At 59.7% G+C, this 27,857-nt stretch overlaps 2 protein-coding genes across 4 annotated transcripts; both read right to left on the bottom strand.

Annotated features, from left to right (window-relative positions):
- Positions 1-237: 237 nt before the first annotated feature.
- TRIT1 (tRNA isopentenyltransferase 1) lies at positions 238-16,592 on the bottom strand. Of its 3 annotated transcripts, none has more exons than XM_072885184.1 (11): positions 16,369-16,588; positions 9,986-10,126; positions 9,418-9,516; positions 9,054-9,202; positions 8,019-8,161; positions 7,623-7,734; positions 6,937-7,049; positions 5,664-5,741; positions 3,778-3,887; positions 3,314-3,431; positions 239-876 (listed from the first exon to the last, which is right to left on the bottom strand). In XM_072885184.1, the coding sequence occupies exons 1-11, from the start codon at positions 16,549-16,551 to the stop codon at positions 737-739; spliced, it is 1,386 nt and encodes a 461-aa protein (XP_072741285.1). In that variant the 5' UTR covers positions 16,552-16,588; the 3' UTR covers positions 239-736. The 3 variants fall into 3 exon arrangements, with proteins under 3 accessions (XP_072741286.1, XP_072741285.1, XP_072741287.1); XM_072885186.1 differs by lacking the exon at positions 16,369-16,588 and adding an exon at positions 10,383-10,403; XM_072885185.1 differs by lacking the exon at positions 3,314-3,431 and having other exon boundaries at positions 238-876; positions 16,369-16,592.
- A 2,255-nt stretch (positions 16,593-18,847) lies between these two features.
- On the bottom strand, positions 18,848-23,837 carry MYCL (MYCL proto-oncogene, bHLH transcription factor). Its single transcript, XM_072885322.1, has 2 exons — positions 23,122-23,837; positions 18,848-20,718 (listed from the first exon to the last, which is right to left on the bottom strand). The coding sequence occupies exons 1-2, from the start codon at positions 23,624-23,626 to the stop codon at positions 20,159-20,161; spliced, it is 1,065 nt and encodes a 354-aa protein (XP_072741423.1). The 5' UTR covers positions 23,627-23,837; the 3' UTR covers positions 18,848-20,158.
- Positions 23,838-27,857: the final 4,020 nt, after the last annotated feature.

Below are 27,857 nucleotides of genomic sequence, written 5' to 3'. Positions count from 1 at the left end.
TGTTGCAAACTTGATGAGATCATTTCCAAGTTCCTGTTTAACAGGTGCCAGCTCCTTCTGCACCTGCTATGTGCATAGGGATCAGCCTGCCTCCACCAAGCTGAGAACATCTGCTCAGCTCCCTCAGGAGCTGCGGAAAAGGTGACTGGAAGAAGGAACCAGGTCTGGATGTCCTGCCCTGTGCCCAGAGCAGGGAACCCGGGCCAGGTGGGAACAGAGAGCAAGAAAACTGCGCTTGTTAATAGGGAGGGGAACCCACAATAATCTTGCAACTTTATTTCCATATAAAAGAAAAAAAATATCCTCTCCACAATAAAGGCAGTAAGAGCTCACTCAGCTCCCGAGTCGCACTCCTGGCCAAGCTGGAGGAGTGCAGGGTATTTCTGTCTCTGAGAACGACACGTTCGCATGCCAGCAGGATCGGCTCAACCATTCCAAGGATAATGCTGCGTCTCTGGCAGGAATTAACGCTTGGCATGGGAGGATGCTCCCAGCAGCCTTGCCCCGGGGCCCAGCCCCTTCCAGGCAGGGCTGGGGAAGCATGGGAACACGGCGCGATGAGGCCACATGAAGAGGATCTGATGCAGCCGACGGCCTTTGGCTGTCACTTACACACCTGCCTCATCCCGAAAAAAATGACTCAGCTCCTTCGGTTCAAGGCCACCCAGGACTAAGTCGCTTCCTCGCCGTACAGGTGGAAGCGCGGCTGTTCCCCTTCGCCAGCTGCTTTGCAGGCCTATGGCAAAGGCAAGCTGCTGTCCTCGCCCGAGGTCTCTGTGCCCCCACTGTCCCCCTCAGTCTCTGCAGCACGGCTGGCGGCCTCCAGCTTCCTTCTCTTCTTCAGATGGTGCAGGTGGGATTTGGATCGTGTGTGAGCTGGAGGAAGAGGCAAACAGAGCATTTAACTCTGGGGAACTTGGAAACACCCGACCCGATCCTCCCGCGCGGTGCAGAGCACTCTCCCTTCCCATCCTCCCACACAATTCATTCCCGCAGAAAAGTGAACTCCCAAGCCCTGCCCTGGTCATTTCTCAGGACACTTCTAGGCCAAACTATTGGGGCTCAGAGGGGGACAACCCTTCCAAGCCTTCTCCTGACTGCAGGAAGGACTGGGAGAGGGAAAAAACCTGGCTCAGTATATGCAGAAGACTCCAGATCGTCAGGATTCAACTCTCCCAACGAGTCTGCTCCCAACCGAGACACGATGCCAGGAGGACGGGAGAAAGGAAAGTGTTACCAAAGAGGCGGCACATTGCAGGGTGCAGGCAAGGTTGTGCAACTATCCGCCACCCCATGGAGCGCTGCCAGGATCATTTGTAAGCCTAGATGCCTGCACCACAGCACTGGGGATATCCTGTACATCTACAGAGCGGATAGGGATGGAGCCCGGAGCATAATTATGCTTTTGCATAACTCCAGGGCAAGGCCCCCAGCTACGGGAGCACTTCAGCAGGAGTCGGACGGGAACGGAGGCATAATCCCAAGGCTGCAACTTGTACTGACATAGCAGGGCAGCAGGAGCTGCATTTCTGTTTGAAATCACATAGTTGAGGACAGTCAAACCTCCTGTACCGGTGGTATTATCTAAGGAGAAGGCGCTTTGTCTAACCAGACCAATGTACTATCTTAGCAGGGTGGTTTTGCTATTTCCAAGAGATCAGAGCAGCAATTAAAGCAGCAAACTTTTCAAGCAGGGCCTTAATTAAACAAGGGTATGTGCTCACTGAATCAAGGCCCTCAGGTGTTTTCCAGTCGTCCTTTTCTGCCAAAGGATGAAATTACATGCAAAGCTGCTGCTTTATCACAATGCTGTAGGGTCACCCTCAGCTTGAAATAAAGCCTCACCTCTTACAATTTGTCGCAAGCAACACCAAAGCGTATAGTGGCTGGAAGCAGCACTGATTTCTGCTGCTGTCTGGGGAGGTGTGCTCTTTTAAGCCCATACAAATTGTAAAATTAGATAAAATTTTAAAATCTTCCAGAGCCAGTGGGGTAACTGGGAAGCAGTTCTCAGAACTATCTGCAACTTGACTTAAGAAAACAGACCAGATTGCAGACTGACTCAGCTTCCACTACTGTTTTCACTTCCCTTTGAGCTTTTACATTTTGCAGTTACAAGTAACACCCAGGTTTTGGACCATTTTTCTCCCACCATCTGGAGATTTGAGCCAAATTCAGCTGGATGCAGAGAACAACAGCTGGTCTTGGTTGAGAAAGGTATTGTCATCATCTATCAGAATTTGGGATGGCATCCCGAGAGTAGGGATGGAGTTGCAGCTGTAGTGTTTGGGGGGATCTTCAGGAGTTGCCACTCGGTCACAAAACTTGCTGGACCTGGAAGGATGGCACGGACCCTGATAGCTTTCAGAGTCCTCTAGTTCTGGAGTAGATAGAGCTCTTTCAAAGCACCTCCAAGCTGAGACTGGCTAAAATAACAACTACACTTACAAACTGATCTTACTACAATAAGCTTCCTATTCTGAGCCAACTTCCATCTTTGCTTTCAGCAGTTCCCTGGCTCAACAGGAATAAGCGACTCGTTCAAATCTGACGACCAACAACCTGAGAAATTTATCTTTGCATTGTGTCTGCATATAGTGCATGTGGGCAACACACGGAGATTTACCAGTTTCATTTCTGCAGCCAGTTTCTCCACTACTTTTTGTTTCTGGTTCTCAGCGTGAGCCTCACAGCACAGATAAATTCACTGAGTTAATCTGATTCCAACTGAGCTCTTTTCAAGTAAGTCTATTGAAAACAGAAAATCCCTTTCTATTACCGTTACAGCTAGGAACACTTTTTTTTAAAAAAAACCCACACAAATAGGAGATATTGGGGCAAAACTGAGCTCTTAAAAACATTAAGAAACTTTCATTTTACACAACAAAATTTTAGAAGAAACAAATTTGTTCTGTGCTTTTTGACAAAGTATCTAAAGTGCTGGAAAGGACCAGCAGCCCTGACTAAACACAGACAGCTCTGAGGTTTGATGCTACGTATAGATCCCCACGTCTGGCGTGACGGCAGAGAGCAGCAGCGTCTACTGGGTGCCGGGGAAGGGGGGGAAGCCCGACAGATGGCTGCTGTGGCACAGCTCCTGCATCCCCTCTGGGCTTGCAAATGGCTGCTTTCATACACAGGCTGTAAACAATCCTTGAAAGCCCAAGATCGTGTGCTGAGGGTCATCCGGCCAAGCAGAGACAGCCAGGGAAGCTGCTCTGCTCTGGAGAACTGCCTCGCTCCATCCCTCCGCATAACTGCGCTCGCTGTGCCCCCTCCCAGGTCCTCTCCTCTCCCCCTTGCCGGATCCTACCTGCCCACTCCCTGTCCCCGATGATGACTCTGTTGCAGAGCTCACACACGTGATGACTCCGTTTGTTCTCGTTTACATCATACTCCATCTTCACAGGCTCTGCTGGGGGGTCACGTCCCTGTAGATTAAAAAATGCCTCAAATTGCTTTCTATACTATAAAAATTTGCTTGGCTGCGCTCACTTTGGTAGAGTTTGGGCTCTGAACTTGCCATACCCAGACGCTAAGGTTAGCAGGACAGATGCTGCAGTTTTGCCATGCAAGACATGCAGAGTGCTGGGCATTAGGAGAAATTTTCAGCTTAGACAAGAAGCCTCTGCCACTGCGAGGAAAGCCCAAGGCTGGACATGTACGCAGACAGCCCTGCTCATGGGAGAGACTAAGTGTCAAGTTATGGGGCCTGGAGACTACCAAGAAGTTGGCTTCTCAGCCACAGCTCACGTGTTAACTCCAGTTACCCGGTACCTGGATGAAGCTCTCCACAATCTCCAGAGCAGGTTTCAGCACATCCTCCTCCCACCGCAAGAGATCAGACACCTCCAAGCCATACACCGGGGGCACGTTGGGCCCAGGACCTACGGAGACACAGAAAGGCAAGTCATCACCAGAACCTCCCCAGAATCATGTGCCAGCACCCACGGGGCTACGCTGCGACCGGGGGGATCTGCTCTTTCCTACCTAGCTGTCCTTTAGAGTTCAGAAGCAAATGGCACCAGCCTTTCCAGAGCCAAAATTACCAGAGATGTCAGCTTGGAGGGCACCACCCTCGCAAAGAGCAAGAACACCTAAGACCTCAAGCAAGCACCTTCATGGTTGTTGGCCTTCAGGACAGCATTAGGAAATCCGAGCACACAGACAGCCCATTGTAACAGCGAACACTTCATCACAGCCGTGGTCCACGGGAAGCCGCAGAAGATCAAAAGGCACAAAGCCATCGCACAAAGCTTACAAGGAGATGCAGGCATGGAGCCTGGATGAGGAATCTGCGGGTGCGGGTTCCCACTCAGAGCCATAATTGCTTGTGCGGCTGCAGGGGTCAACACTCCCAGCTCACAGTAGCAGGCCACGGTGGGAGATACTTTACTAACGCCTCGGCTTGGCAAGGCACAGTTTCAAAGCCACCCCTTCAGCCTCCCCCAGCCCAGCGCGAGGGCACAGGGTGCTCGCTGCAGCCCAGCCAGGGCGAGACAGCTGCAATCAGAGAGCACCCACTCCCTCCGGCGACATCGCTGCCCTGCCGCGGCTCACCTGCCTGCAGACATCGGGCACACGGCCCCGCTCAGACAAAGCCATCAAAGGCTGCTGCGTGCCAGTCTCCAGCAGGTGCTGCTTTTTATTGCTGTAACCACAAACAAGCTCCCAACAGGCCTGATCTGAAGCACACCTGCCACCAGAAAGGTGAGCCACAGCCACCAAGCACATGGCTCCAGGAAAGCTCTTGCACCCCATTCAAAGCCCGTCTTTAGACTCAAGTTTCTCCCTGCCTTTTTTTTTAATTATTTTTTTTTATTGTTGTTTTGCCCCTACCAAGCACCTTTCAACAAGTGCCCGGCTCCCAGCTGCTGCTGCTGGCCCTGCTCCAAGGCTGGGGCTGGGACAGGGAAGTCCTGCTGGCTCCTTGCCACCGCAGTGAGCACAGCCCAGGCTAAGAGCAGCCAGTGGGCTCCTGCTCCTAATCTGAAGGGCAGCTGTCAACTGGGCTTTTCGCCCTGCACAGGGAGCATGTGTGGGTGCGTGGGGAGAGGGACAGTGCTTGGCACCCCCTCCCCGAGCCCCTCGGGAGCCGTCGGCAGGATAGGCTGCAGGGATGCTGCAGCCTTCATCATCTACTGCTGCCCACCATGGGGCTGAGCCTTTGCTTGCTTTGTTCTGTTGGGGTATTAGCCGTCCTGACGGCACTTCTGTTGGGAGGGGAAGATCTTCCCCTTGACAGGCAGCCAGGGGTGCAGGGGAAGCAGCAAGGAGCTGGCTTCCTGAGTGTCTGGGCAGATGGGCTGTGGGCAAGATAGACATGGGCAGGGCTGGGTGCAGTGTCTCAGGAGGGCCGAGCGGCTGCTCTCCTTCCCATGTGTTTGGGTTGCAATCAGGGCAGAGCCTGCTGGGTGGATCCTGGCGGGATCTGGCCGGCAGCAGACACCCGCAGAGCCAGGGCAGCCTGGGCCAGCCTGAAGAATCCAGGCAGGATCATCTGATCTCTGCCAGACTCACATCCCCCAAAACACGCACCGCCCCGAAGCAGAGGAGCCACCACTCTCCTCTCCTGAGCAGGGAGCAGGGGATGCGCCAAGGAGAGGGATGAGAAGAGATGCGAGAACAGGGATGGTGAGGCAGGGCAGGAAGAGAGGACTTACGTCTCAGGAAGCGGTTTCGGACCCACTTGTTCTGTCTCCGGGCATATTTCTTGGTCACTTGTTTCAGGGCCTGGATCCCTTTGAAACAGAGGGAATAAAAAATAAAAACAAAGGTCAGTGCCACGCTGCAAGCTGAGCTCGGAGCAGAGCGAGAAGAGGCTGTCAGCTCTGGTGTGAGCAAATCACACAAGGCTAAAGTTTGTGCGGGATGGTACCGTGCTCACTTAAGGGAAGTATTTCTACCGTCAGTCTGGAGGTCTCCGAGCCAGCAGTGAGAAGCTGTCATCACAGCAAAGCAGCCAAGCCCTGCCAGACAGAGTGTAGGCGCAGCGGCAGCACAGAAGGGCTGGACAAGGTGTCCCAAATGCCCTTGAATTAACTCTGGGTGGAAAGGGCCCAAAACCTCAGCCGTGAAGCTTTTAGCCCGTCAGATAATCTGTTCAGGGGCTGTACTGCTCTCATAATGCCTAATTGAATACTTCTCTGCACAAACAGAGCCTAGGACTCCTTGTCCTACCCAAAGTGGGCCCAGAGGATGGTTTACCACTGTACAACCTTTCAATATTTAGTACCGGACTTATCGTGTCCCTCTGTAATTGTCTCTTGAGCAGACACAACAAGACCCTTCTGCACCAGACTTGTTTTCCAGCCTTTTATCATTTCTGTGGTTTCCTGAGCCTCCATCTCCACTTCGCACTGAACCCTCCTCGGCACAGACCGACTCCACCTGGGACCTCCGCTGTGCTGAGGAGCAGAGCAGCTCTCTCCTCTAACAACAGCGCATCAGTCCAGACACTCCAGAATGACACGTGCCATCGAACAGCGCGTTGCTATTGACACATGCTGTGACCTGCTAGATCCCCAGATCCCTTCCCACCATGCTACTGCTGAACTAGATGCTGAGTTCTGCTCCATTCCTCCTTTTGGAGCCCTGTTCTCCACAGCATTCACATCCCAGCTGGGATCCATCACCCAGGTCACTGGTGGACCAGGTCCCAATCCCAAATCACGCTGTGCCCACTACATCTTGCAAGGAGGCCTGGGGGAAGGGAGAGAGGAATTGCTCTGGGTGTGCTCAGAGATGTTCTCCAAGCACTGCAAAAGGAGTCCCTGGCCCCCTGGGCTGGCAGACGTGGAAAATGCAGAGAGAAAGGTGCAGCTCAACCCCAGCGAGACCTGCCCCAAGGTTTGAGCTTGGTTCAGACCATTACACAGCGTCACCTGGAGCTGCGTGGGGCTGAGGGACGTAGGGCATGCAGGGTGCTCCTCTCACCTTTTTGCAGCAGCAAAGCGCTGGTCTCGGGTGAGCAATTCCCCTCACTGATGAGGTACTCGTGGAACTCCTTGAAGCCGATGGACTGGAAGATGCCGTGCTGGTAATCCTGCCTGGAGAATGAGACAAGAGACAGGGGTCAAAGCAGTCTCCTTCAGAACAGTGGGAGACCTCAACCCTCCCCATAAGAGCTCAGATCTCTGTGTCTCACCCTGCAGGACCCCCACAGGTGACACAAGCCCATGGTGCTGGGGGACAAGCCAAGCCAGGAATGCAGACTGGTGCCTTCAGTGACAGCCCATGTCAGCTTTGCTGTGTGAACACTCGGGCAGCACCAAGTAATTTTTACCGAGTGGAAATGTCACCATGTGGCAGGTATGGTCCAGGCAAAATTAATTCAACACTGAGACCCGCAGGGACTTTGCTGTTTGACCAACCATGGTCTAAGGGTTCTAGCAGGGAAGGCCAGGAAGCACTGGAGGATCTGGCTGGTTCAGACCTCTCCGCTGATGGTGCCCCCGCAGAGGCAGACAGCTGTCCCGTCTGCTGGCCCTGCTGCAGGAGCAGGCGCTGCCAGGAGAGGGCTGGGAGCAGCGATACATCGGAGCTGCTGCAGGGAGAGTTGGTCCGGGCCCTGCACGGGTCTGGCAGGTGGGACTGGGAGCAGAAAGGGACTTCTCACCCACCGGTTCTCGGCCACCTTCTCTTGGTTGTAGCGTCGGTGGAAGTCCCGCAGCTCCTCCAGCAGTCCCGCAGCCAGCATGTCATCCACCCGCTTCTCCAGCCGCTGGTCCAGAGCTGGGAGGAGGAGAGTCGGACACACTCAGCCGCACAGAGCCGTGCCCTCAGGAGGCCCGCAGTGGACAATGTGCTAGGACTCGGTTCGGCACTGCCAGCCTCCCAATCCACCTGCGGAAGGCAGAGCCCAGCAGGCGAGGGGAGCGAGTCCTCTGTCATGCCCACTGATGCCAAAAGAATTGCTGGCTGGTTCAGGGAGGAGGCTGGGGCAGGAGCAGGGAGTCAGCCCTAACACCACATCACCATGTTCAGCCAGCCAGGACCTCTGCAAAGCCCGCTCTCACCTGCCTGGTCTGCATGGAGCCACAAGATGCAGGAATGTGGGTATTTCAGGGGCCCCCCTAAGGGTCCCCCACCTTCCTCCTCCTGCTGCTGGTGCAAGATTTCACTATGGGGGATCCCCGTCTCTTCAAACACTTGGAGGCTCCTGTAAGCAGAGACAGACAGAGCTCAGAGGCTGGGTGAGGATGAGCTTTTCCATTTCCCCAGCAGCCCTGGGGGCTCCAGCAAAGGGAACCGCAGACACTTGCTGCGATCCAACGCTCTCATGTGGGGGGAGGGCAGGTTTCTGCCCCCTCCCGTGCCTGGCATCCCGAGCACACCCAGGTCCTCGGGGGTGCAATGCAGTGCAGAGCACAGCGATGGCACCCAAGGAGCCCAGAGCACAGCCGCCCACTCCTGCCTGGCACCAGGACAAGCCCTGCAGGGGACAGGGTTCTGGCTCCGGCCCTGCCCTTTCCAGCCAGGCAGGGCTGCAGGGAAGGGGCAACGGTTGCCGATGCCGTGAAGCATTACTGCCAGCTCAGCCCAGCCCAGCCAGGGAGGTGGAGGAAGCTGCGCGGGGTGCCCAACCCTCCATCCCCCTGCACCGTGCGAATGGGGTGGGCGACGTTCTGCTCCCCCCCAGGCCAGGGCTCGGCTGGGATGGGCCCGCCAAAGCAGCAAGCCTGGTCTTGCTGCCGTGCTGTTCCCACAGAGCTCAGGTATGTTACTCAGCCAGCACGGCAGCTTGCTCTTTAAATAGCTACAGATAAACCCTGCTGCTGGGGCACTGCAGCGGGAGCAGCCCCAGCGCACACAAGCCAGGAGCAATGTGCTGTCCTGGACCCCAAAGGCAGTTCAAGCTGCGTGGCCAAAGGCCTCAGATCCCAGAGAGCTCCCCAACACCAGTGCTCCAAGGTCCCCAAGCACCTTGCTAAGAGGCTAGAAGCACCCACCTGGGATGGGAGAGCCCACCTTGCCGTGTTCCCAGACACACGATTCCCTCAGGAAGGGGTGCTGGGCCCTGGCATCCCCTGTCCCCGCCATGCCAAGCTCACCTGGCCACTTTGCGCTTGTCGTGGGGGTGCAGCTTGGCCGCCATCTCTGGGTCCACCTGGCTCAGGCGGCGATGGAGCTCAACACCATCCAACTGCTCCAGCTCCACTTTCCTGTCAGTGACCGGCCCGGGGGCCGTGCTGGCCTTCTCCTGTGGGGCACAAGGCAGCCCTGAGCCGAGCCACTCATCCATGTGCAAGGCCAGCACAAGCAAGATGATCCCCCAGACCCACGGGGTGAATGAGGGGCTTTTGGTTCTCCTGGCCCCACTCTAACAGGGAGAGCACCGTGCCTGGTCGCAGGAAGCCTGCCCTGAACATGGGGCTCACCCTTTCCCAGAGGGATACGCAGCCCCCCCGATGGTACCTTGGTGTTGATAAGGACCTTCCAGAGCAGGGACTCGATGTAGTAGTTGGTTCCTCCCACAACAATCGGGATCTTGTCTCGGGCAAAGATATCTTCAATGTGCCACTGTCAGGGAGCGTAAAGCAGAGATGCACGGCAGGGAGGGAGGGCTGCAAGGAGTGGCAGCCTGGGGCCCCGACCCCACTCTCCCAGCCCCAAGCAGCCAGTGAGGCTGCAGGTCAGGGTTACAGGTGTCCCCCACCTCTCACTATCCTCTGCTACCTGTGCCAGCTACCACCAAAACTCAGGGACACCCAGGGACTGCCAGGGCAGGCAATACCCAGCTCAGCACTGTTGCAGTGCAGCAGAGATCTTTCCCAGCCAGCGCTGAGGGGGGGTTGCCCTGAGCATTAGTTGGGAAAAAGAAGCTCCAAGCCCCCCTCGCCAGCAGTATCCTCTGAAAACCGGAGTTAGTTGCAATGCGGAGAGCCCAAGGCTGATGCAAACACTGATCTCTCTTGCAGGCCTGGCTGTGGAGGGGGGAAGTCGGTATCTGCTCAGCCAGGCAGGCTGCAGCGTGAAAGGATATCAGAGCCACGGCTTTGTCTCTGAAATCCACCACTGTGTAGTTAGAGACAAGAGGATCCACAAAGCTGATCATGTGGTGTCTGCATAGACGCTGCTCCTGGGGAGAAACCTTGTTCGTGATGATGTCCAAGCCCTTGTACACCTGGGGAAGAGAAGAGCCTGTCATTCACCTCTGCGTCCCATGAAACTCCCACCGACCACCGCTCCTTCCCTCACGCACAGCCGCTGCCTGCCCCTATCACCCCTCCAAGCCCCTCGCCGGTCTCTGGAGAAGCAGGCAGCACAGGCAGGGGCACGTGCCCCGTTCAGGCGAGGCAGCAGGAATCTTGCCAACGCCTGCTCCTGCCAGGGCCAAACTGCCTCTCTCCGGTGTTTGTTCCTGCCCGCGAGAGACGAACCGTGAGTCCGACTGTTCACGACTGCTTTCCTGGTCTGATGTAACCCTGCAGTTAGGGATGGAAAGGCCGATCAAGCGATCAGAGAGCGGTGTCAGAGCCGGGTCAGTGTAACCAACCAAGCCTGGCTCCGAAGCACAGAGCTCTGAAACAACAAGGGCGGCTGCCTCCAAGCTGCTGGCTCCTCACCTGCTGCCATTCCAGCTAAAAGCTCAGGTGTGCCTCTCTCCAAACACCCGTCTCCAGCACAGCACCGAGTCTCGTTTGGGGACAAGGATGACTGCTTCCCGTAACACACAAAAATCTCTCTGGATGCAACATGCAACTTCATGGAGCCTCCTAAATGGTCTCAGCTCCTTCACACCTTAAAAGCCTGGCGTGCTGCCTGCTCTCACTGAGCTGGTCAGAGGAGGTAGAGAGAGGAGCAAAACCCATCGGTGCAGGCCAGCGACCCCCGGGGAAAAGAGGCACTGTCCTGCACCAAGGTGCCAGGAGACATTGGTGAGCGCAGCCAGCAGCATCTTGCTGCTTCGAGGTGCATCTTCAATCTCGAGTTTGGGATATATAACCTTGAAGGAAGAGCACTGCCGAGAGATGCTGGTCCTCAGCTAGACAGCTAAAAGCAGAGCAGGAAGAAAAGCCACCCAAACCAACCGCTCGGGAGCATTCTTGGTAAAGAGCCAAGGCAACCTGCGATCCCAGAAGCACGCACCCGAGCCACAGCCCAAATCCACCCTCCAGGCTGCATAAAGCAACAGCCACAGCTCAGCCCGCAGACCCAGGCAGTGCAAGCACTGGAGCTGCCTCAGCTTGGTCTCCCATCCCCATGGCTCGGCTGGGTCCAGTGAGCAGAGCCCTTTCAGATGAGAGCATCTTCCACCCAGGAGAAGGGACGAAGGCTCCTCACCCTGCTCCCCATGGCATGCAAACACAACCCTCCTCGGCGTGGGCTGCCCCTGTGCCCTGGCACTGCCCCGGGCATGCCTGTCAGTGGGTGCTGCGAGGCTCTGCAGAGCTGCAGACAAACAGGGCTCAGAGCGGGGACCCTCACCCCAAGGGTGCTGGCAGCAGGCACGTGGTCGCAGTGGGGCACATAAAGCCTTTCTGTCCAGCCCAGCTCTGTGCCACGCCAAGGACTGAGCACCCTCCGTGCCAGGCGGTGGCTAAGGCTCTGCTTCGTGCCGCGGTCACAGAGAGGATGTGTTTAGCTCTCAGCACCTCCCCACTTGGAGCAGTCTCCCAGCTTGAGATAAACTAGCCTGATGGGAGAGAGACTGAAAATGGCTGTACTCATTTCCAGAAACCAGCCCAGCCAGAGGGCCAGACTTCCAGAAACAAATTTCCCCCTAATCCCCTCTGAGAAGCTGCCAAGCCTCCGGCTGCACTGCGGCCTCCACCCACTGCCTCCCCTGGTCCCAGACAGAAGGACAAGGTGACACAGAGGTGACCCATGGGCAGAGGGCACAGAGCGGCAGCAAGGGACGATCAGAGGTTAGTGGAGCAGGGAAGCCCGATCCCTGCCTGGAGCAGTCATGCAAGCTGCTGGGGCGGCTGAACCGGCTGCAGCCCGGCAGACACTCCCGGTCTGGCTTAATTCTTGCACTTGCGGCTTGGAGGGCGAGGGCCAGCCCCTGCTCCCAGTCCCTCTGCGGAGAAAGGCTCGCCTAGGGGCAGGAAGCGAGGGGGGAGCAGGAGGGCAACCAAATGCTCTTCCTTTCTGCCCTGCAGAAACCCAGCTGGCTCCAGGGGACTGCGAGCAGACAGGAGGAGAGGCCCAAGAGGCAGCTTTCTGCCAACATGCCCCGTGGCTGGCTGCAGCCTATTGATCCCCTTCCATTACCCAGCCCGGGCTGAGCAGCACCATTCAACGCAAGTCTCCAGTCGGCACCAAAAGCCTTTGAATTCGGTGAGCTTTGGCTCAGTGCCTTCTCTCCCCCGGCAAGGGCCAGTCCAGCCCTCCAGCTCCTCCGACTCCCACTCGTCTGCCTGAAATCACCGTCAATACAGAGGGCTGATGGGGAGGCTCGGAGGCAGCCGGGAGCTCCCAGTGCTCTGCGCAGGCAGAGCCAGCATTTACAGTTCAGGCTCCAATCCCCCAAGGTTCTCCTGGAGATTAAACACCGAGAGCCTCCCCGAATATCTGGCAACAAGAGGAGGAGGAATGCGGTGTCAGTGTGTGGGCTGGGAGGAAACAAAGGCGGCCTTTTACACACACCCAGCAAAGCCCAGAGAAGGTTTCCACCAGCTGGCTGTCGGCAGGGCCTCGCACCGAGACGTCCTCCCGACACTCATTTCTATTTTCAGCAAGCGGCTCAGATAAGCCTTTGTTGCTTTCTAAGGCCCCAAAACAGATTAGCGGCAGCCTGGAGCAGCAGGCCTCCGAGACACCGAATACAAGCCGGGGACTAAAGATGCTTAGCCTTGACGACGTCCTCCCACCTCTGCCGCTGAAACCCCCAGGCAGGTCAGCCCCACGGCTCACAGCGCTTTGCTGGAAGCCCAGTGCCATCTCCCCTTTTAAAGGGTGGGGAAACTGAGCCAGGAGACACAAACACCAGCGATCCTCAGGAAACGGTGCCTGTGAGGACCCTCAGCCCACAACCTGGGAAGGCTGGGTTCTCTCAAACCCTTGCTCTGCTGCCAGTTTCATGCCCAATCCCAAACTCTGTCCCTTTGTCCCCACCTGCACTAGAGGGGGAAAGGCACTGTCCTTGCCCTGAGTGCAGGGAGCACAGTATTGAAGGTGACATGACGGCTGTGCAGCACGAGGACCCCAGACACATCCAAGCCACCCATGGCCAGGAAGGGTGTGAAGATTTCACAAGGGATCTCCCAGCTGGAGAGGGGCATGGAGGACCCAAACCAAGCTAGGGTGCAAGGAGAGCACGATTCACTCCCCGCTCCGATCCCTGCCATGAGAAAGACACCAGCAAAGACTCTCAAGATGTCCTGACTTGGCATGCTAACTGGCAAATGTACCCAATGTGCTACAACAGCCTCCGGAGTAGGACTCCATCGCCACTTCCAAGGGTGAAATCCAGAAGGGACAGCGGGATCGGGAGCGGACGGGGCCCTCCAGCAAGCTGGCACCAGGATTGCTGCACTCTCACTGCTCAGCCAGGAACGAAGAAACAGGACTGGCTTCATCCTGCCTGGCTTTCCCGGGGAATGACTTACTCCTAAACGAAACTCACTGGGATGACAAACGGCAACAGAAAGGACAAAAAGAAAGATTAAGAGGCCATCAGATTAACCAGAGCTTCTGAGCTGCATGAAGGCAGCAGCTAAGTCTGTAATTTGACCACAGCGACCCACAGCCATGACGAAAACACCCTGGAGATAGAGGGGTGCCTGTGTGGGGGAACAGGTGGGCTTGGGGCTCCCTGGCCCCTTCTCGAGCCTGGCTCCAGCTCCAGCAGCTGCCCAAAACACTGCCAGCATTTGTCAGAGCTCCGCGGAGCCCGCACGGGGCGCAGCGATGAATGGACAGAGGGGGCTGAGGGCGACACGGTCTCTGGCAGCTGTCAGTCGAGAATGAGCAATGGGAGTTTTAAAACCCAGCGACTCTTCCGCAAGGACACCGGAGCCAGCTCTGCGTGGCAGAGGGATAATGCAGCGGGGAGACAATATTCCACGGGAACAAAGTCAGCGAGAAAGCAGACCCAGTTGGCTGTCTGCAGCCGTCTAAGCGGGGCACGGGGGTTAGTGGAGCGTGGTGGGGGAGGCGCAGACGTGAACTGCTTGAGGCTGTGCCTTCAGGCAGCCGGGCCGTGGAGAGGCAGGGCTCCCCCGCCTCGCCGCCCCGAGAGGCCACGCAGAAAGCACGCTGCGTTACGGGATAAAAGTAGCGGAGCTGCTCAGCTCTCGCTCCACAGTCACGCTAGAATGAGATTAAAAGGAAAGGAGGACAAGAGCTACTCGAGCCTGGATGCCATTGGGCGCCTGCAGCCAGAGTCCTCCCAGCGCCTGCATTCCCGTAGTGGGACCTGAAACAACCAGAGCACAAAATACACGCTTCAAAACATCCACCAGCGTGAAATGAGAATCCACAGCATGCCAGGCGGCTCCAGCCACGTCTGCAGAGCTCGGGATGCAGCAGGAGCCTTGTGTTCGCAGGATCGCTCAAGTCAACAGCCCTTTCCCTGATATTAAAGCCCGCTGTACGCTGGGCTGGCGGTCACTGCAAGGTCCGAGAACCTCAGCGTTCACAGTACACAAATAGGCACGAATAACCGAACAAAAGCTCTAGGGCTTGTTCGGATCGGGAAGGCCAATACTAGTAAAACCGCAGCAGCTGAGCTCTGCTCAGAGACATTTCTGACGCGGCCGCTGCAGCAGAGCAACTCGCCTTGGAAACTTAACAGCCGCCGACTAAAAGCCGCCCCAGCTCAGAGAGGGTCTGCGGAGAAAACCAGCCCGCAGGCAGTCCCACCCCGGGCTCGAGGAGAGCGAGATGGAAGCGCCGGTCCTTCGTTTGGGAGCACGCATTAAGGGCTCGCAACACCGGCAATGCCTGGTGGTTCACGATGGCTGGGCCGGGCAGCCGGGAGGGCGGCTGCCCGCAATCAGGCAGCGCTGGACAAAGCTTCCACCCCTCAGGTGAACGTTTTGCCCCTGCAGGATTTTGTCAATTCAGCTCAGACCTCAAACACTCTTTCCCCAAGAGCTTAAGGAAAACATTCCATAAAATTAAAGCTTTCCGATAGCTTGCTCCAAAGTCAGGAGAGGGAGTTTTTTAAATTTAGCTCTCTAGGATACAAACAGTGACCGGCATCGGCAGCCTGGTGCAGGAAACCAGGAGGTGGCTGGACAGCGAGAGTCGATCTCTGAGCAGCACAAAGGGCGTTGTTGGTAGAAAACACCTTTTTAAAAAGCGTAATAAATACGTTAAACATTAAACTTGATGGAAAGTTCGTGCGTTATAGAAAGAGACAGTGAAAGTGTTGATTAGGAAGAAAAACATTTTGCTAAACAATAATGAAATCCCTGCGGTGGCTGAAATCTACATCTTGTGACAAAGCTCTTGTAGCTGAACACAATTAGGACCAAAAAACCGAGGCTCAGTTCCTCGGTGTTTCCTGACCCTGACTGTACAACCCATAGATTCCACACTACCGCTTGCAGTAAGAGACGAGACCACAGACAGTGTCACTGGCAAGTAGCAAATATCATTTTTAATACTTTTTCCCGGATCTTGTCGGTGTCCCTTTGCTGGGTGACTGGGAAGGGGCTTGCTCGCCTTTGGCTGCCACGTTAAAGCCTCGCTTATGCTACGTCCATAAAACAGCCTCTGGAAGGACAGACGGCACCAGCCAGCACCGCTGCCTCGCCAGGTCTCCCAGCCGGGATGCGAGGCACAGCGCAGAGACCCAGCGGGTCCGGGGATGGCAGAGGGGTACGCGTCTCCCTGTGGGTGAGTGCAGAGCCCACGGCTTGCCAGTGCCGCAAACCACGCCGTGCCCTGCGGCTGGGGGACACATTACAGGAGGGGACATCACCCAAAACACCCTGAACCCCGGCCAGCCGCCTGGCCCCCTCCCCACGACAGAGGCACCAGGCCCAGGCCGCCCCTGCGCCGGGAGCGTACCCAGCGGGCAGGATCCGTCCTGGGGCTGTCCCCGCAGGCACCCGGCCACGGGGCCTGAGGTCCCCGGGGGAGCCCAGCCTGCACCCCCTGGGACTGGGCCTCTCCGGGCCCCGACCAGGTCCCACTGCCCCCCCGGTACCAGGCCAGGCCGCCTGCCGACACCCCCCAGCCAGGCCCAGGGCCCCGCCGGGGATCCCAGGCCCAGCTCCAGCCTTCCCCGGGCCCCAGGCCCCGGCCGCGGCCTCCCCCGGGCCCAGCCGCGGCCTTCCCCGAGCCCCAGGCCGGGCCCCGGCGTCTCCCGGTTCCCGGGCCTATTATCCCCGGCCTCTCCCGGCCGGCCGCGGCCTCCCCCGGGCCTACCCGCGGCCTCCCCGGGCCCCAGGAGGCCGGGCCCGGCCGTACCTGCATGGAGTCGGCGCTGACGATCTCCCCGCCGAGGCGCAGCCCCAGCTGCAGCGCCAGCGCCGACTTGCCGGTGCCGGTAGCGCCGAGGATCACCACCAGCGGCCGCGGCGGCTGCGGCGGGGCCCGGCTCAGGCCCAGCGCGGCCGCCGCCATGGCCCGGCCCGGCCCGGCGGCTGCCATGGGGACGGGCGGGCGGGACGGGGGCGGGCCGGGGCCGGGGCCGGGGCCGGGGCCACCCGCGGGGTGGACGGGGCCGGGCCCGATGCCCTGCGTCCCTCTGCCAGGCGGGGTTCCTGTCCCTGGCCCGGTCCCTCCCCTTGCCCCCGGCCCCGGCCCGGGTCCCCATCCCTGTCCCCTGCCCCTGCCCTGGGCCAGGTCCCTGCCCTGCCCATCCCCGTGCCCCCGGCCCCTTTTCGGGTCCCACGGGCACCCCCCGCCTTCGGGGCCCCCCGGCCCCACGCCGTGTCCACGAGTGGGGTTCTGCCCCGCGGTACCTTCTTTTTTTTTTGGGGGGGGGGAGTAGGATGGGGTGGGAAGGATGCTGTTGCTATAGCAACGGGGCAGGGGGATGAGGAGCGGGGCTGTTGCCATAGCAACAGAGAGGAGCGCGTTGCCGTGGGCAACGGCAGCCTCCACGGAGGCTCGTCCTCCCCATCGCCACGGCAACACGGGGAGATGGGGAGCGGGCGACTGTCTCCGTGGCAACGGAGGGGAGGGAAGGCAGGGAGACGGTTGCCATGGCGACGGCGGGAGGAGGGTATCTCCGCGGCGCCGTTCTCCCTGGCAACACCCATCCTTTGCCATAGCAACAGGGAGCAGGAGGCTGCGGGCCGGGGAGGGGTGCGGGCAGCCGGCCCCCCTCGGAGGGGAAGGGATTATATCGCTGCCTCGGGGAAACCGGCCTAAAAATTTGCCAGCCCAGGCGTGAAGGCGGCATCGCGCCCACGGCAGCCCTGGGCCGGCTGCGGCCGCCCCACGCAAAACCGGGGCTGGCGGGAATAAAGCTGCGGTGGGAAAGCAGAGGTGGTTTGGGGGGGTATGGTGGGAGAGGCAAGGGGCGGGTCGCAAGGAGCAAGGTGTGAGCAGGGCAATCCACGTTAAAAAAATAACCGTATCGGGCCCAGAAATGCGGAATTGTGGTGGTTACAGCCGACACTAGCAAATTGCAGCACTGAACAGGCGAGGAGGAAAAGCCCTGTGTGTTAATTTTGTTCGCTTCATAGCACTGTCAGTCTGCTTTCCTCGTCCTTACCCTGCCTATACGAGAGGAGACATCTGCTTTAGGAACCAGGGAAGTTTCAGGTAGATATATATTTGTGTATGTGGGCTTTAAGCAGGAGAACTCAAAGGTACGTGCGAAACTGCAACTGTTCCTCAGTTTGATTCGAGACCAACTACATTTTCCACTGATGATGGTCTCCGCTCAGGCCACGGGATCTGCACAGCATTTCCCAGAAAGAAAAAGAATGTTTTAAACATCCTATGTGCCTTCAGCATGAAAAGAAAAAGCACACCTTACTAAAAACCTTATCGGGAGGGTCACTTTGAGCTGAAAAAAGACACCGGTCTGCAAGTGTCGGTGTACACACAACAAAAATAAACGTTTGAGGGAGTGGTACATCTGGGCTTTGTTTCCTGCGCATGGGCGAGGTGTCAGATTTAGGTCACCCTGCTCTGTGTTTAAGCTGTGGTTCCTGTGAGCACCTTTTAATACAGCTCTAAAACGCTTTGACACGGCGTGATGCAATACACAGAAAGTGTGAAATGTTGCCAGAACCGAAGAGAACAGGTCTTTAAGAGCTTCCGTGCAGAATCATTACTTTTTAAGGCTGGCTTCCACCGGGTGATTAAGTCTCCAGCAGCAGCAGCTCTCTTCTGACTTCTCAGCAGTAACAGGATCCCACGTCCCTCCTGCATTTAGAGTAAGACTTCTGCCGCCAGTATGAAGGAAACCCAAAAGCATCGGGTTCAGGGACGGCAGGGAGAACACACGTATATATAATTTCATCCACTCGGCAGAGCTGGGTATATGAAGTTCTCCGATGCTCCTTGAAGCGAGCGGATTGCATTCCCCCCTCCCTATAGGGTTACTGCCAACCACAGCCCCGTCCCCTGACCCACAGGGCAGCGACTGCCCCACACCAACTGCCCCGAGCCCCATTAAGAGGGTTTATAGTTACACCAAAGCCTTCTCCAAGCCCAGCGTGAGCTCTTCGCATCTCCTTGCCAATAAAGACTCTTAAAAGGAGAAAAAATAATCCAGGTGATTCATTTCCCTGGCCCCACTGCCACGACCACTTCTGTTTCGATCGCTGGGAGAAAGCCAGGACAAAGAGCTCAGTCTTACTGGCAGCGAGACAGCCAAGCCCTGGTGTAAAATATATTAATTTCTGTTTGTGTCCGTGAGTGGCCAGGCCAGCCCCCCCGGGAGCATCGTGGCATGATGCATGGAAACCCACAGCCACCTGCATGGAAAAAGCCAACCCAGGCTGTTGCAAACTTATTTATTTATGAAGTGTGAGGTAATGAAGAAAGTGCTAAATCCAACCACAGTGTTAACTCTAACGGTTCTCAGCAGGTCAGTGGGGACCCAAGGGTGCTGCCCTACGGGACCACGCCTGCCAGCACCCCTGGGAGGGGACAGGGGACTCTGTCACCCACATACCCCACAGCAGGCTGGGCAGCAGGATGGCACAGAGAGGGGGAAGCCTCACCAGCCACACAGCCCCCCACGCACCCAACCTGCACCCTCCAGCCAGGCTCCCTGCAAAGTCCAAAGCTTTGCTGGGGATTTTAAGTGGCTGCTGGAGAAGGGGCGCTCACAAGGGTGGGAATGGGGGTCACAAAGATGGGAAAGGGGGAAAAAAAAATCCCCTCTTATTGCAAATGGGTAGTTTGGAGAGCTGCAAGGGGGGAATCTGCCTCCACGAGGACTCAGCTCAAGGGTCTAGCAGGAGCCAGCCCCTTCCTGATCTCCCTAAAGTGCAGCAGGACTGAGCCCTCCCCCAGAGCAGGAACCCCCCCCTCCAAAAAAAAAGTTTTTATATATATAAAAAAGCAAACTCTTTACCAATACTTCTCAAAAAGTGGTACAAAAATACAGTATAAAAACACAGCCTCCAGTATAAGACTCGCAATTACAGCAGCAGTTTCTAGAACATAAAATCCAAGACAAGCTACTGCGTGAAGTGGTAAGAAAGTGAGGTACGGTCCAGCCGAGCAAGGGGATCACCCACAGGGTGCCATTAACCCTGGTGACAGAGACGTCCTGCCATTGCCATCTCCATGGGGATCCATCCAGAGACTAGCCCTGTGCTGGGCTCTCCATGTCTGCCTCTGCCTGCTTCCCTGAACCGAAGCAGATCATGGTTGCTTGGGATTTTTTGGGTGAGATGGACGCCCGGGGCGGCTCCCAGCGATGCTGTTGGTGGCAAACGGCAGAGAGGGGTGCAGGGGCTACCAGGGAGAAGGAATAGCATCGAGCCTGCAAATTGAAGCGGTCACTGGAGAAAGCTTCACAGGGGGAATGGGGGAAAAAAAAAAAATCTTGCAACACCCAGTGCCAAGAAGTCAGCCCCAGGCAGGTGATGCCACAGGGGGGGCCCCACTGCAGCCCCATTCCCGCAGCTGGGAGCACCACCGCAGCCACCCCACATGCAGCAACCACCGCGTGCTCCAGCCCCCTGGGGCCAACAGTTCAACAAACAACAAAAAAAATTAAAAAATGTGCAAATTGAGAGGGAGCCAGGGGGGATCGTGGGGACCAGGGTGGGGGGCACATTGCATGCTAGTGCCCCTTGAGGTGAGCAATCCGTTTGAGCAGCTGGGTCTGCCGCAGCCGCAGCTGCCGCTTCTCGGCCGCCATCCTCCTCTCGGCACTGATGAGCGACTGCAGGTACTCGGAAGATTTGCTCAGGATCACCACTTTGGGTGTCTTGGGGCAGCTGGCGAGCCCGGGCACCTGGTCCCGCAGGGCCAGGAAGCGTGAGCGCAGGTCGTTGCGCCGCTTGCGCTCCAGATAATTGTGGTTTTTCCTCTTGGCCACGTCCTCGCTGTCGGAGCCAGGGCTGCTGCCGGCTTTTGGCAAGCCGGGCTCAGGCAGCGTGATGGCAGGGGCCGGCTCTGCAGCGCTCAGTGGCTCGTCCTCGTCCTGCTGGGGTGGCTCTGGCGGGGGACAGGCATCTGGTGGCGAGCGGGCAGCATAGTTGTGCTGCTGCTGGTGGATGGAGATGTGGAAGCGTTTCATACAGGGGTCCAAGGGGTCAGCGCGCAGCGTGATGGTGACCGGCTTCCTCAGGCTGAGCGATTGTCTCTTCTCCACTGTCACCACGTCAATCTCTTCGCCTTCTGCTCAAAATGGACACAGGAAAAAAAGTCACCAGCAGTTGGGAACCCCTGGTCACCCCTCTTTACCCCACCAGGGCTCCCCACAGCCCCCAGACGATCTCTCTGCTGCCATCCCAGAAAAGTTTGCTCATGCACTGCACAGCCACGCCGCGACCTCCAGCAGGGATTACGTGATTTAAATGCCTTTCCAATACCACGGCCCAGGAAGGAGCTTTCCCTCTGCGATTCATGTGCCCAGTCCCCTGAAACTGGGATACGGCTTTACTTCTGCCTGACTTCTGCAGGATAAAGGATCATTGGGCAAGAAACACCCGAGCCCACCTGCCTGGGGGGACAGCAGGAGCAGGATGTTGGGGACCTGGGACAGCCTAACTCCAAAGTTCATCCTGGTCGGGCGCTTTCATGGGCCATTGGAATTGTAAATGAGGGACGTGGGGGCAGAGCTGCCCTTTGTTCCCCTTGGCCGCAGCTTCCCACTTCGGTGACTTGTTACTTTTCACAAGTGATAAATCCCATTCAGCCCCGGCTCCCTGGGGACAGAGGGGACAATCCCCCACGGTGCAGGGGGGAGGGAGAGGTGAAGGGGTCCCTCCAACAGACTCGGTGAACCTCGAAGGCATCCCAAGCCCAGGAGTCAGCGGGGGGGGGGGGGGGAGTGTATCAGAGCTGTGAACAGCGAGACCCAAATAAAGCATAACTGGACCCAAAGCACCCTGCCTGTTGGCACTGCAGCTTGTCCCGCCACAGCAAAGCCCAGTGGCACAAAGCTGGCCCTGGGGACAGCGTGGTGACCTGGCTCCAGACGTGCCTGCGATCGCTCTCGCTTTAGGGATGCGCTTCCACCTTTTTTCTTAGGCTTTGGGGGAAAATACAGCCACTCACTAAAGGTCGCCCGAGATGCTCAAACCCCCACCAACATCTTGGGCAGAGGCCTGGCCCCCACCCCTCCCGTGACAGGGCCAGCAGTGGCCACAGGAGCTGGGCTCTCTCCTGCTTGTGGCCCCCAACCCACACCCCGGCTCCCTCCAGGCTCTGGGGGCTCTGCCCAGCAAGCCCAAGCCACCCTGCTACTGGAGTTACTGGGAGGGGGCACTCGCTTCCCCCACCCAGGCCGACGGCCGCGCTCATCAGTGTCACAACCCGGCCGGTCTCAGCCACGTGTATACACACACCCCCCCGCCGCGCAGCAACACACGTCGGGCCGCGGGGCCCCGCCCCGCCGAGCCGCCCATTGGCTACCTGGCGGGGCCGGCCGGCCGCCGTACCACCCCATTGGCCCTCGCCCCTGTCCATCAGCGCGGCCCCCTCTCATTGTTTGCAATCTGTTGCTTTTTGTTCGGCGCCCACGTGGCGCGGCCGGATCCGGATCGGGACCGAGCCCGGGACCCCACCGGGACCGGGACCCCCACGGCCGCCCCCAGCCGGCCCCCTCAGTTTGGGTTAAGCCTCTTAACGCCCGCGACCCGCTTACCGTCCCCGGGCTCCTAATGGCATTAAGTCCCCGTCCCGCGCCGTGACTCACCGGCGCAGGTCGCTGCCACCGGCAGATTTATTAACGGGGTCAGGGCACCCGCGGGGCCGCGTCAGCGCTTCCACGGCAGCCGAGTCAACTTGGCTTCCATGGGAGAGGGGAACAGCGGACGGCCCCCACGGGGGCTACGGGGCGGGTGTTCGCAAATAGGGACTGAAAACGGGTGGTCATGGCCCGAGGTGCGGGGGGGGGGAAGGGGGGGTCGGCACTACCAGACCCCCCCGTGTAAACACGCCCCCCCACCCCCACGCGGGACGTGCCGCGGGGGTGGTCTGGGACGCGCCACAGCCGATGCGGGACGGTCCTGCCCGTCCCACGGAGCCACCGCCGCGGGGGACGCGGCCGCTGCTCCACAACCTGCCGGCCCCAGGGGCTATTTTGTCTTTTGTCCCGAGGAAAACCCGTCCCGGGTGGGCCCTGTGAGCGGGGCGGGGGGGACACACAGGGGAAGCAGCCGAGGTGAGGAGCCGGCAGCAGAGCACGCTGCAACGCTCGAAAACAACAAACTTTCCACGCTGAGCTGCAAACTTGCCCCTCGCCAACCTGCCCGTGAGGCTCCCGTGGGGCCGGGACGAGCGAGAGGGGCCACCAGAGACCCACGCAGCGGCCGGGGGGGAGCCCCACGCACCCTCCTGCGAGGGGCAGGGGTTTCCCGAGCAGAAGCCCCGCGGGAAGGGGAGCAGCCGAGCCCGCTTTGTTCGTGGGGCCGGGACCGGGGCTCGCTTGGAGCCGCAACAAAGGCGCTGCCTGGCTGGGAGGCTCCCGGCACGCACATGTGTGGACACGCGTGTCCTCCACGCAGGGCTCCCCGCGGGTTGCAGCAAGGCCGGAGGGTGGCTGGGCCGGGGGCAGCCCGCAGCCCGATCCCTTACCAGAATCGCTTTGGCCCTCGGATCCCGAGGATGCGGGGATCTTGCTGTCGGCCAGCGGGCAAAGGAAGACGGCAGCGGGATCCACGCACTCGCTCACCGAGCTGCTGAACCCAAAATCCTGCGCGAAGGAGGGTTTGTGGGGGGTGACCCTCTGCGTGCCCGTGGAAAGTTTCTCTGTCATCGCCTTCTCCAGTCTCTCCCGGGCTGAAAACCCGCTCCACATGCAATCCTTGAGGATGAAAGCGCTCAGGTTCCCGAAGATCTCCCCCGTCCCTATGAGATACTCCGGCTCTTCCCCGGCCAGGCAGTAGCGGGAGAGCCAGCCGGGGCGATCCTCCGCCCCGGAGCAGCAGGCTTTCTCCCCGGGGGTACCCAGGGGGGAGAGGGGGGGCGTGGGGACCAGCTCGAACTTCTTCCAGATGTCCTCGCTGGGTGCCGTGGAGCGGTGGAAATCCTCCTGGGCGTCGTGGTCGTAGAAGTAGTGTTGGTACGAGTCAAACTCCATCTCTGCATGGGGGAGGGGGGGCCAAAAAGAAAAGGGGGCACCCCCCCGCCCGATCTGCAGCCCCGCTCAGGGAAGGGGCACCCCCAGCCCCATGGAGGAAGGCGGGGGAGCCCCCGGTGCACCCACCTCGCCCGGCGCTGCGGGGGGGCGGGGGCAGCGGCGGCGGCGGCAGCCACCGAGCCGGGACCGCGGCTGCATTGTTTCCCCCCCGCTCTTATAGCCTGTCTGCGGCCCCGGCCCCGCCCTCCCGCCAATCACCGGGCTGTTATTTGCATAGAGGGCGGGACCCTGTCCTATTCCCCGCCCCCCCCGAGGGGGCACAGGGTGAGGGATGCCGCGCCCCCCCCCGGGTTCCCCGGTCTTGGTAACGGGGATGCTAACGGGGCTATTAACCAGTGGCCACCCCGTGCACTGGGCTGGGGGACCCTCGCTGCCCCCCCAGAGCATCCCGCCAGTTCCCATCCTGAGCCCGCCACAAAGGTCAGGGTTTGGGGGACCCCCCTCCCCAAGTGCTAAGGAAGGACTCCTGCAAGGAAGATTTTTGGCTGAGGACACTCAGGCCACGCATGCTGCCTGGGGACGTCCAGCTGAGTGTGATGGCAAAGCAAACTGGACAAGTGGGGACAAGTCACAGGGAGGCATCGCCTGCTGCCAGAGACCACCCCCGAGTGCCCTTCCTATCCGGCCCCCCTGCCTGGCTGTTCCCCCACTTCCCATTGCGCTCCCGAGCTCGCACTGGGGCACCGCTACCACCCTCCGCCGCAGCCACCCATCGCTGCTGCGTGGCCATTCCCTGCAGGCACAGGCAGGCGAGCGGTTCCGGCCCTGGGCAGCAGTGGGGTCACTTTGTGTCCTGCCCAGGGTGCCGTCCTGGGTGCCACCCAGTTGCAGGTCCCCTCGCCCGAAGCTCTCACAGGTCCAGCTGGGAGCTTTGCCCCTCTGAAAGCCACCAACTCCAGCAAAGAGGTGGCTAAAATAAGGAGGGGCTATGGGAACGTCAGAAAACCAGCACTGGGGGATGTGACGCTTTACTCTCCGCATGCACAAGAAGAACGTGGTCTGTGCACGGAGGACAGGCCGTGCCCAGGCACCAGCAGCCTTCTGGGGACGTCCTGCCGACAGCGCAAGGGCTGCAGGGCTGTCCCCCCCAGGAGGGGCTGGGAGCTGCCGGTGAAGCCAGGAGCAACGGGCCGGAGGGAAGCCATGGATGGCCCGGGACGCAGCAGAGCTGTTTTCACACACGCAGCTCCCACCACCAGCACTTTGTGCCATCGTTGCTGCCCGAACTCAGCTTTGCCCCTGCGGCGCCTGGCACATCCATCCTGGGGGTCCAGAGAGACACGCTGTGTCCATGGGGACCCGGGTGAGCCCAGCAGGATGCTGCATCTGTCCTTCGCCAAGGTCCTTCTAGGAAGGGCAATACATGTTGTGAAAATGCGGTGAGGCTTTCACCTCACGCACTAATGACCGTGGCATCGTTACACACACACGTGACGTTACAAAGTCCACACGGGACGAGCAGATTCCCCCCAGCGGCGTGCGCTAACCCACTTCAGCCCCAGCACCCACCTTTTGCCACCCAGCGTGGTCGGGGCCACAGGATCTGCCCCTGGCCAGCAGCACTGGGAGTCAGGGGGGCTGGGGGCTGTGTCCCCGGGCTGCAGCATCAGCCCTGCAGGGAGCAATCTTCCCCAGTCCAGCAACCAGCATAGCCCAGTACAGCCCAGTGCAGCCCAGTCCTGCACGGCCCTTCATGGGCCAGCACAGCCCAGTACAGCTCAGCAAAGCACAGCCCAGTATGACCCAGTGCAGCCCAGTCCTGCACGGCCCTTCATGGGCCAGCACAGCCCAGTACAGCTCAGCAAAGCACAGCCCAGTATGACCCAGTGCAGCCCAGTCCTGCACGGCCCTTCATGGGCCAGCACAGCCCAGTACAGCTCAGCAAAGCACAGCCCAGTATGACCCAGTGCAGCCCAGTCCTGCACGGCCCTTCATGGGCCAGCACAGCCCAGTACAGCTCAGCAAAGCACAGCCCAGTATGACCCAGTGCAGCCCAGTCCTGCACGGCCCTTCATGGGCCAGCACAGCCCAGTACAGCTCAGCAAAGCACAGCCCAGTACGACCCGGTGCAGCCCAGCCCAGCCCCGCACGAACCAGCACATCCCAGCGCTGCCCAGCACAGCCCCCCCGGTCCCCCCGGTCTCCCCGGTCCCCCCCGGTCCTGGGCACCGGCCGCCGCCACCGGCGGGCGCGGGGCGCCACCTGCTGGGGCTCGGGGAGAGCCGGGGCCGGTGAGGGAACCACCGCCCGTGGGGCAGCGGGGACGGGGCGGGGGGACAGCCCACCGGGGACCCCCGGCCCCGCTCAGCTGAGCCGGAGCAGGAGCCCGGAGGGGAGAGCCGAGGGGGGACGGCGCTGCCCGCTGCGCACAGCTCCGTGCCTCAGTTTCCCCATCGCTGAGCCGGCAGAGGGCACGAGGGAGGCAGAGGAGCAGGGGCGGGAGCGGACGCTGGGCTGGCGGCTGTCCCCAGGGTCCCCGAGCATGTGGGGTGCCCCAGGGCTGCTCCGGCCCTTTCCTTGCTGGCACGGGGTGCAGCCGAGCTTGCCAAGCTTTGCCAGCCTCGTACATCTGGGTCAGCGCAGCAGGAGGGTGCTGGACCCGGGGCTGTGGTATCCCAGCAACAAGGGTGACGTGGGGTCCCCGTGATGGCCCCAGCACTCCACACACCCACCCAGCCCACCCAGAGCAGCCCTGAGCATCCCAATCCCGCCTGCATGCCCGCGGGGCTGGGGCAGGACCCACACAACCCCGGGGAGCCCGGACTGATGGGCCCTTTGTGTCCCAGTCTCAGCGTTGGTCCCGGTCCCCAGCCAGGTTGGGAGCCCTGGGCACGTCCCCAGGGTGTCCCCAGCCAGGCTCCCCCCGCCCCAGGGCTGCTCCCAGCCCCTCGCCCTTCCCAAGAAGTGCAGGTGAAGCCCTCTCTTTGTCTTTAGGAAACAAATTGCCCCATCGGTATTAAGGGCAGGGCTGAGCTGCCGCAAGGGCTGCGGGGGCTCATCCTGCCCCAGCATCTTTGGGGCCAGCGAGGATGGAGGGTCACAGCTGGGGACAGAGCTGGCACTGCCCCAGACCACCTGCTCCAACACCAACACATCCGCAGGCACAGGAGCAAAGGCTCCTACAACCTATAGCTCTCAGCCACGTCTCCTTCCCCCTCCCTGATGGCCTCGGGGACCTCTCCGGCTTTTCCCAGGGTGAGGCAGGAGCTTGTCCTGGCTTCAAGGGGCTCCGGATGCTTTAAAGGTGCGAAAGCACCGCTGGAGAGGGCTGGAGGGGCCACGCAGCCCTTTCATCCCGGCCTCTCCAGGCACTCGGCAAACAGGACCCGAGAACCTCTCGCTGCCAGCGCCCGTGCCGGCTGTGCAAACAGTGAGTGCCTCGGGGGCTGCGGCACCGAGGGTGACAGGGCTGGGGGGCCACCCATGGGCCAGGCCGACACCTCGCCGTGCCCCCGAGTCGCAGGGTGCTGGCACAGCTCCACAGCCAGCACCCAGCACGTGCCTTTGGTGCTGGCACAGCTCTGTGGGAGCTGCCGTGGCACGGCCGGCCGCTGGCATGGCTCCGGCACATGATGCAAGGCAGTTCCCGCAGCCCCCGTGCCCTTTGGATCCCCACTGACAGCAGGGCTGGACTTTGAAGCTCCAGCCCCAAAGCACTTCCCCATGGTGGATGGCCACCTCCAGCCTGACGGGTGTCCTGGGGGCACCCTGAGCTGGGCTCTGCCTCCAGCTGTCCCCATCCTGCTGTAGCAGCAACCTTCGGGCCACCCTGTCATCCCCGCAGGGGTCCCAGGTCCCCAGGGACAGCAGAGCCTGTGAGACCCTGTGCCAACACGTCCTCAGCCCCCTTTCTTGTCCCCCTCAGCCTTGTGACACATCCTCCAGAGTCCCAACGGGAGAGGTGTGGGCAGCACAGGGCAGCTGCCGCGTGCTGCCATGCAACGCGTCCCCTTTGTCCCTGTGAAGCTGTCGGGCAGTGGCTGCAGGGGCTGGCTGGGCCCTTGCGAAACGCCTGCCCGAGTCCCTGGAGGGTATGGGAGCACCACGAAATACTGCCCAGCCATATGGGGCAGGGGACAGCACTCACAGTCCCCGGGTCACACTGGGTCACCCTGGCTCCCTGGGGGTGCAGCCACCCGCTCTGAAGTTCAGAGAAGAGGGAGGAAAATGC

The sequence above is a fragment of the Ciconia boyciana genome, chromosome 21, assembly GCF_034638445.1.
Source record: "Ciconia boyciana chromosome 21, ASM3463844v1, whole genome shotgun sequence".
NCBI classification, from domain to species: domain Eukaryota; kingdom Metazoa; phylum Chordata; class Aves; order Ciconiiformes; family Ciconiidae; genus Ciconia; species Ciconia boyciana.
The sequence above is the reverse complement of the archived record's forward strand: the minus strand, read 5'-3'. Positions and strand labels throughout refer to the sequence as shown.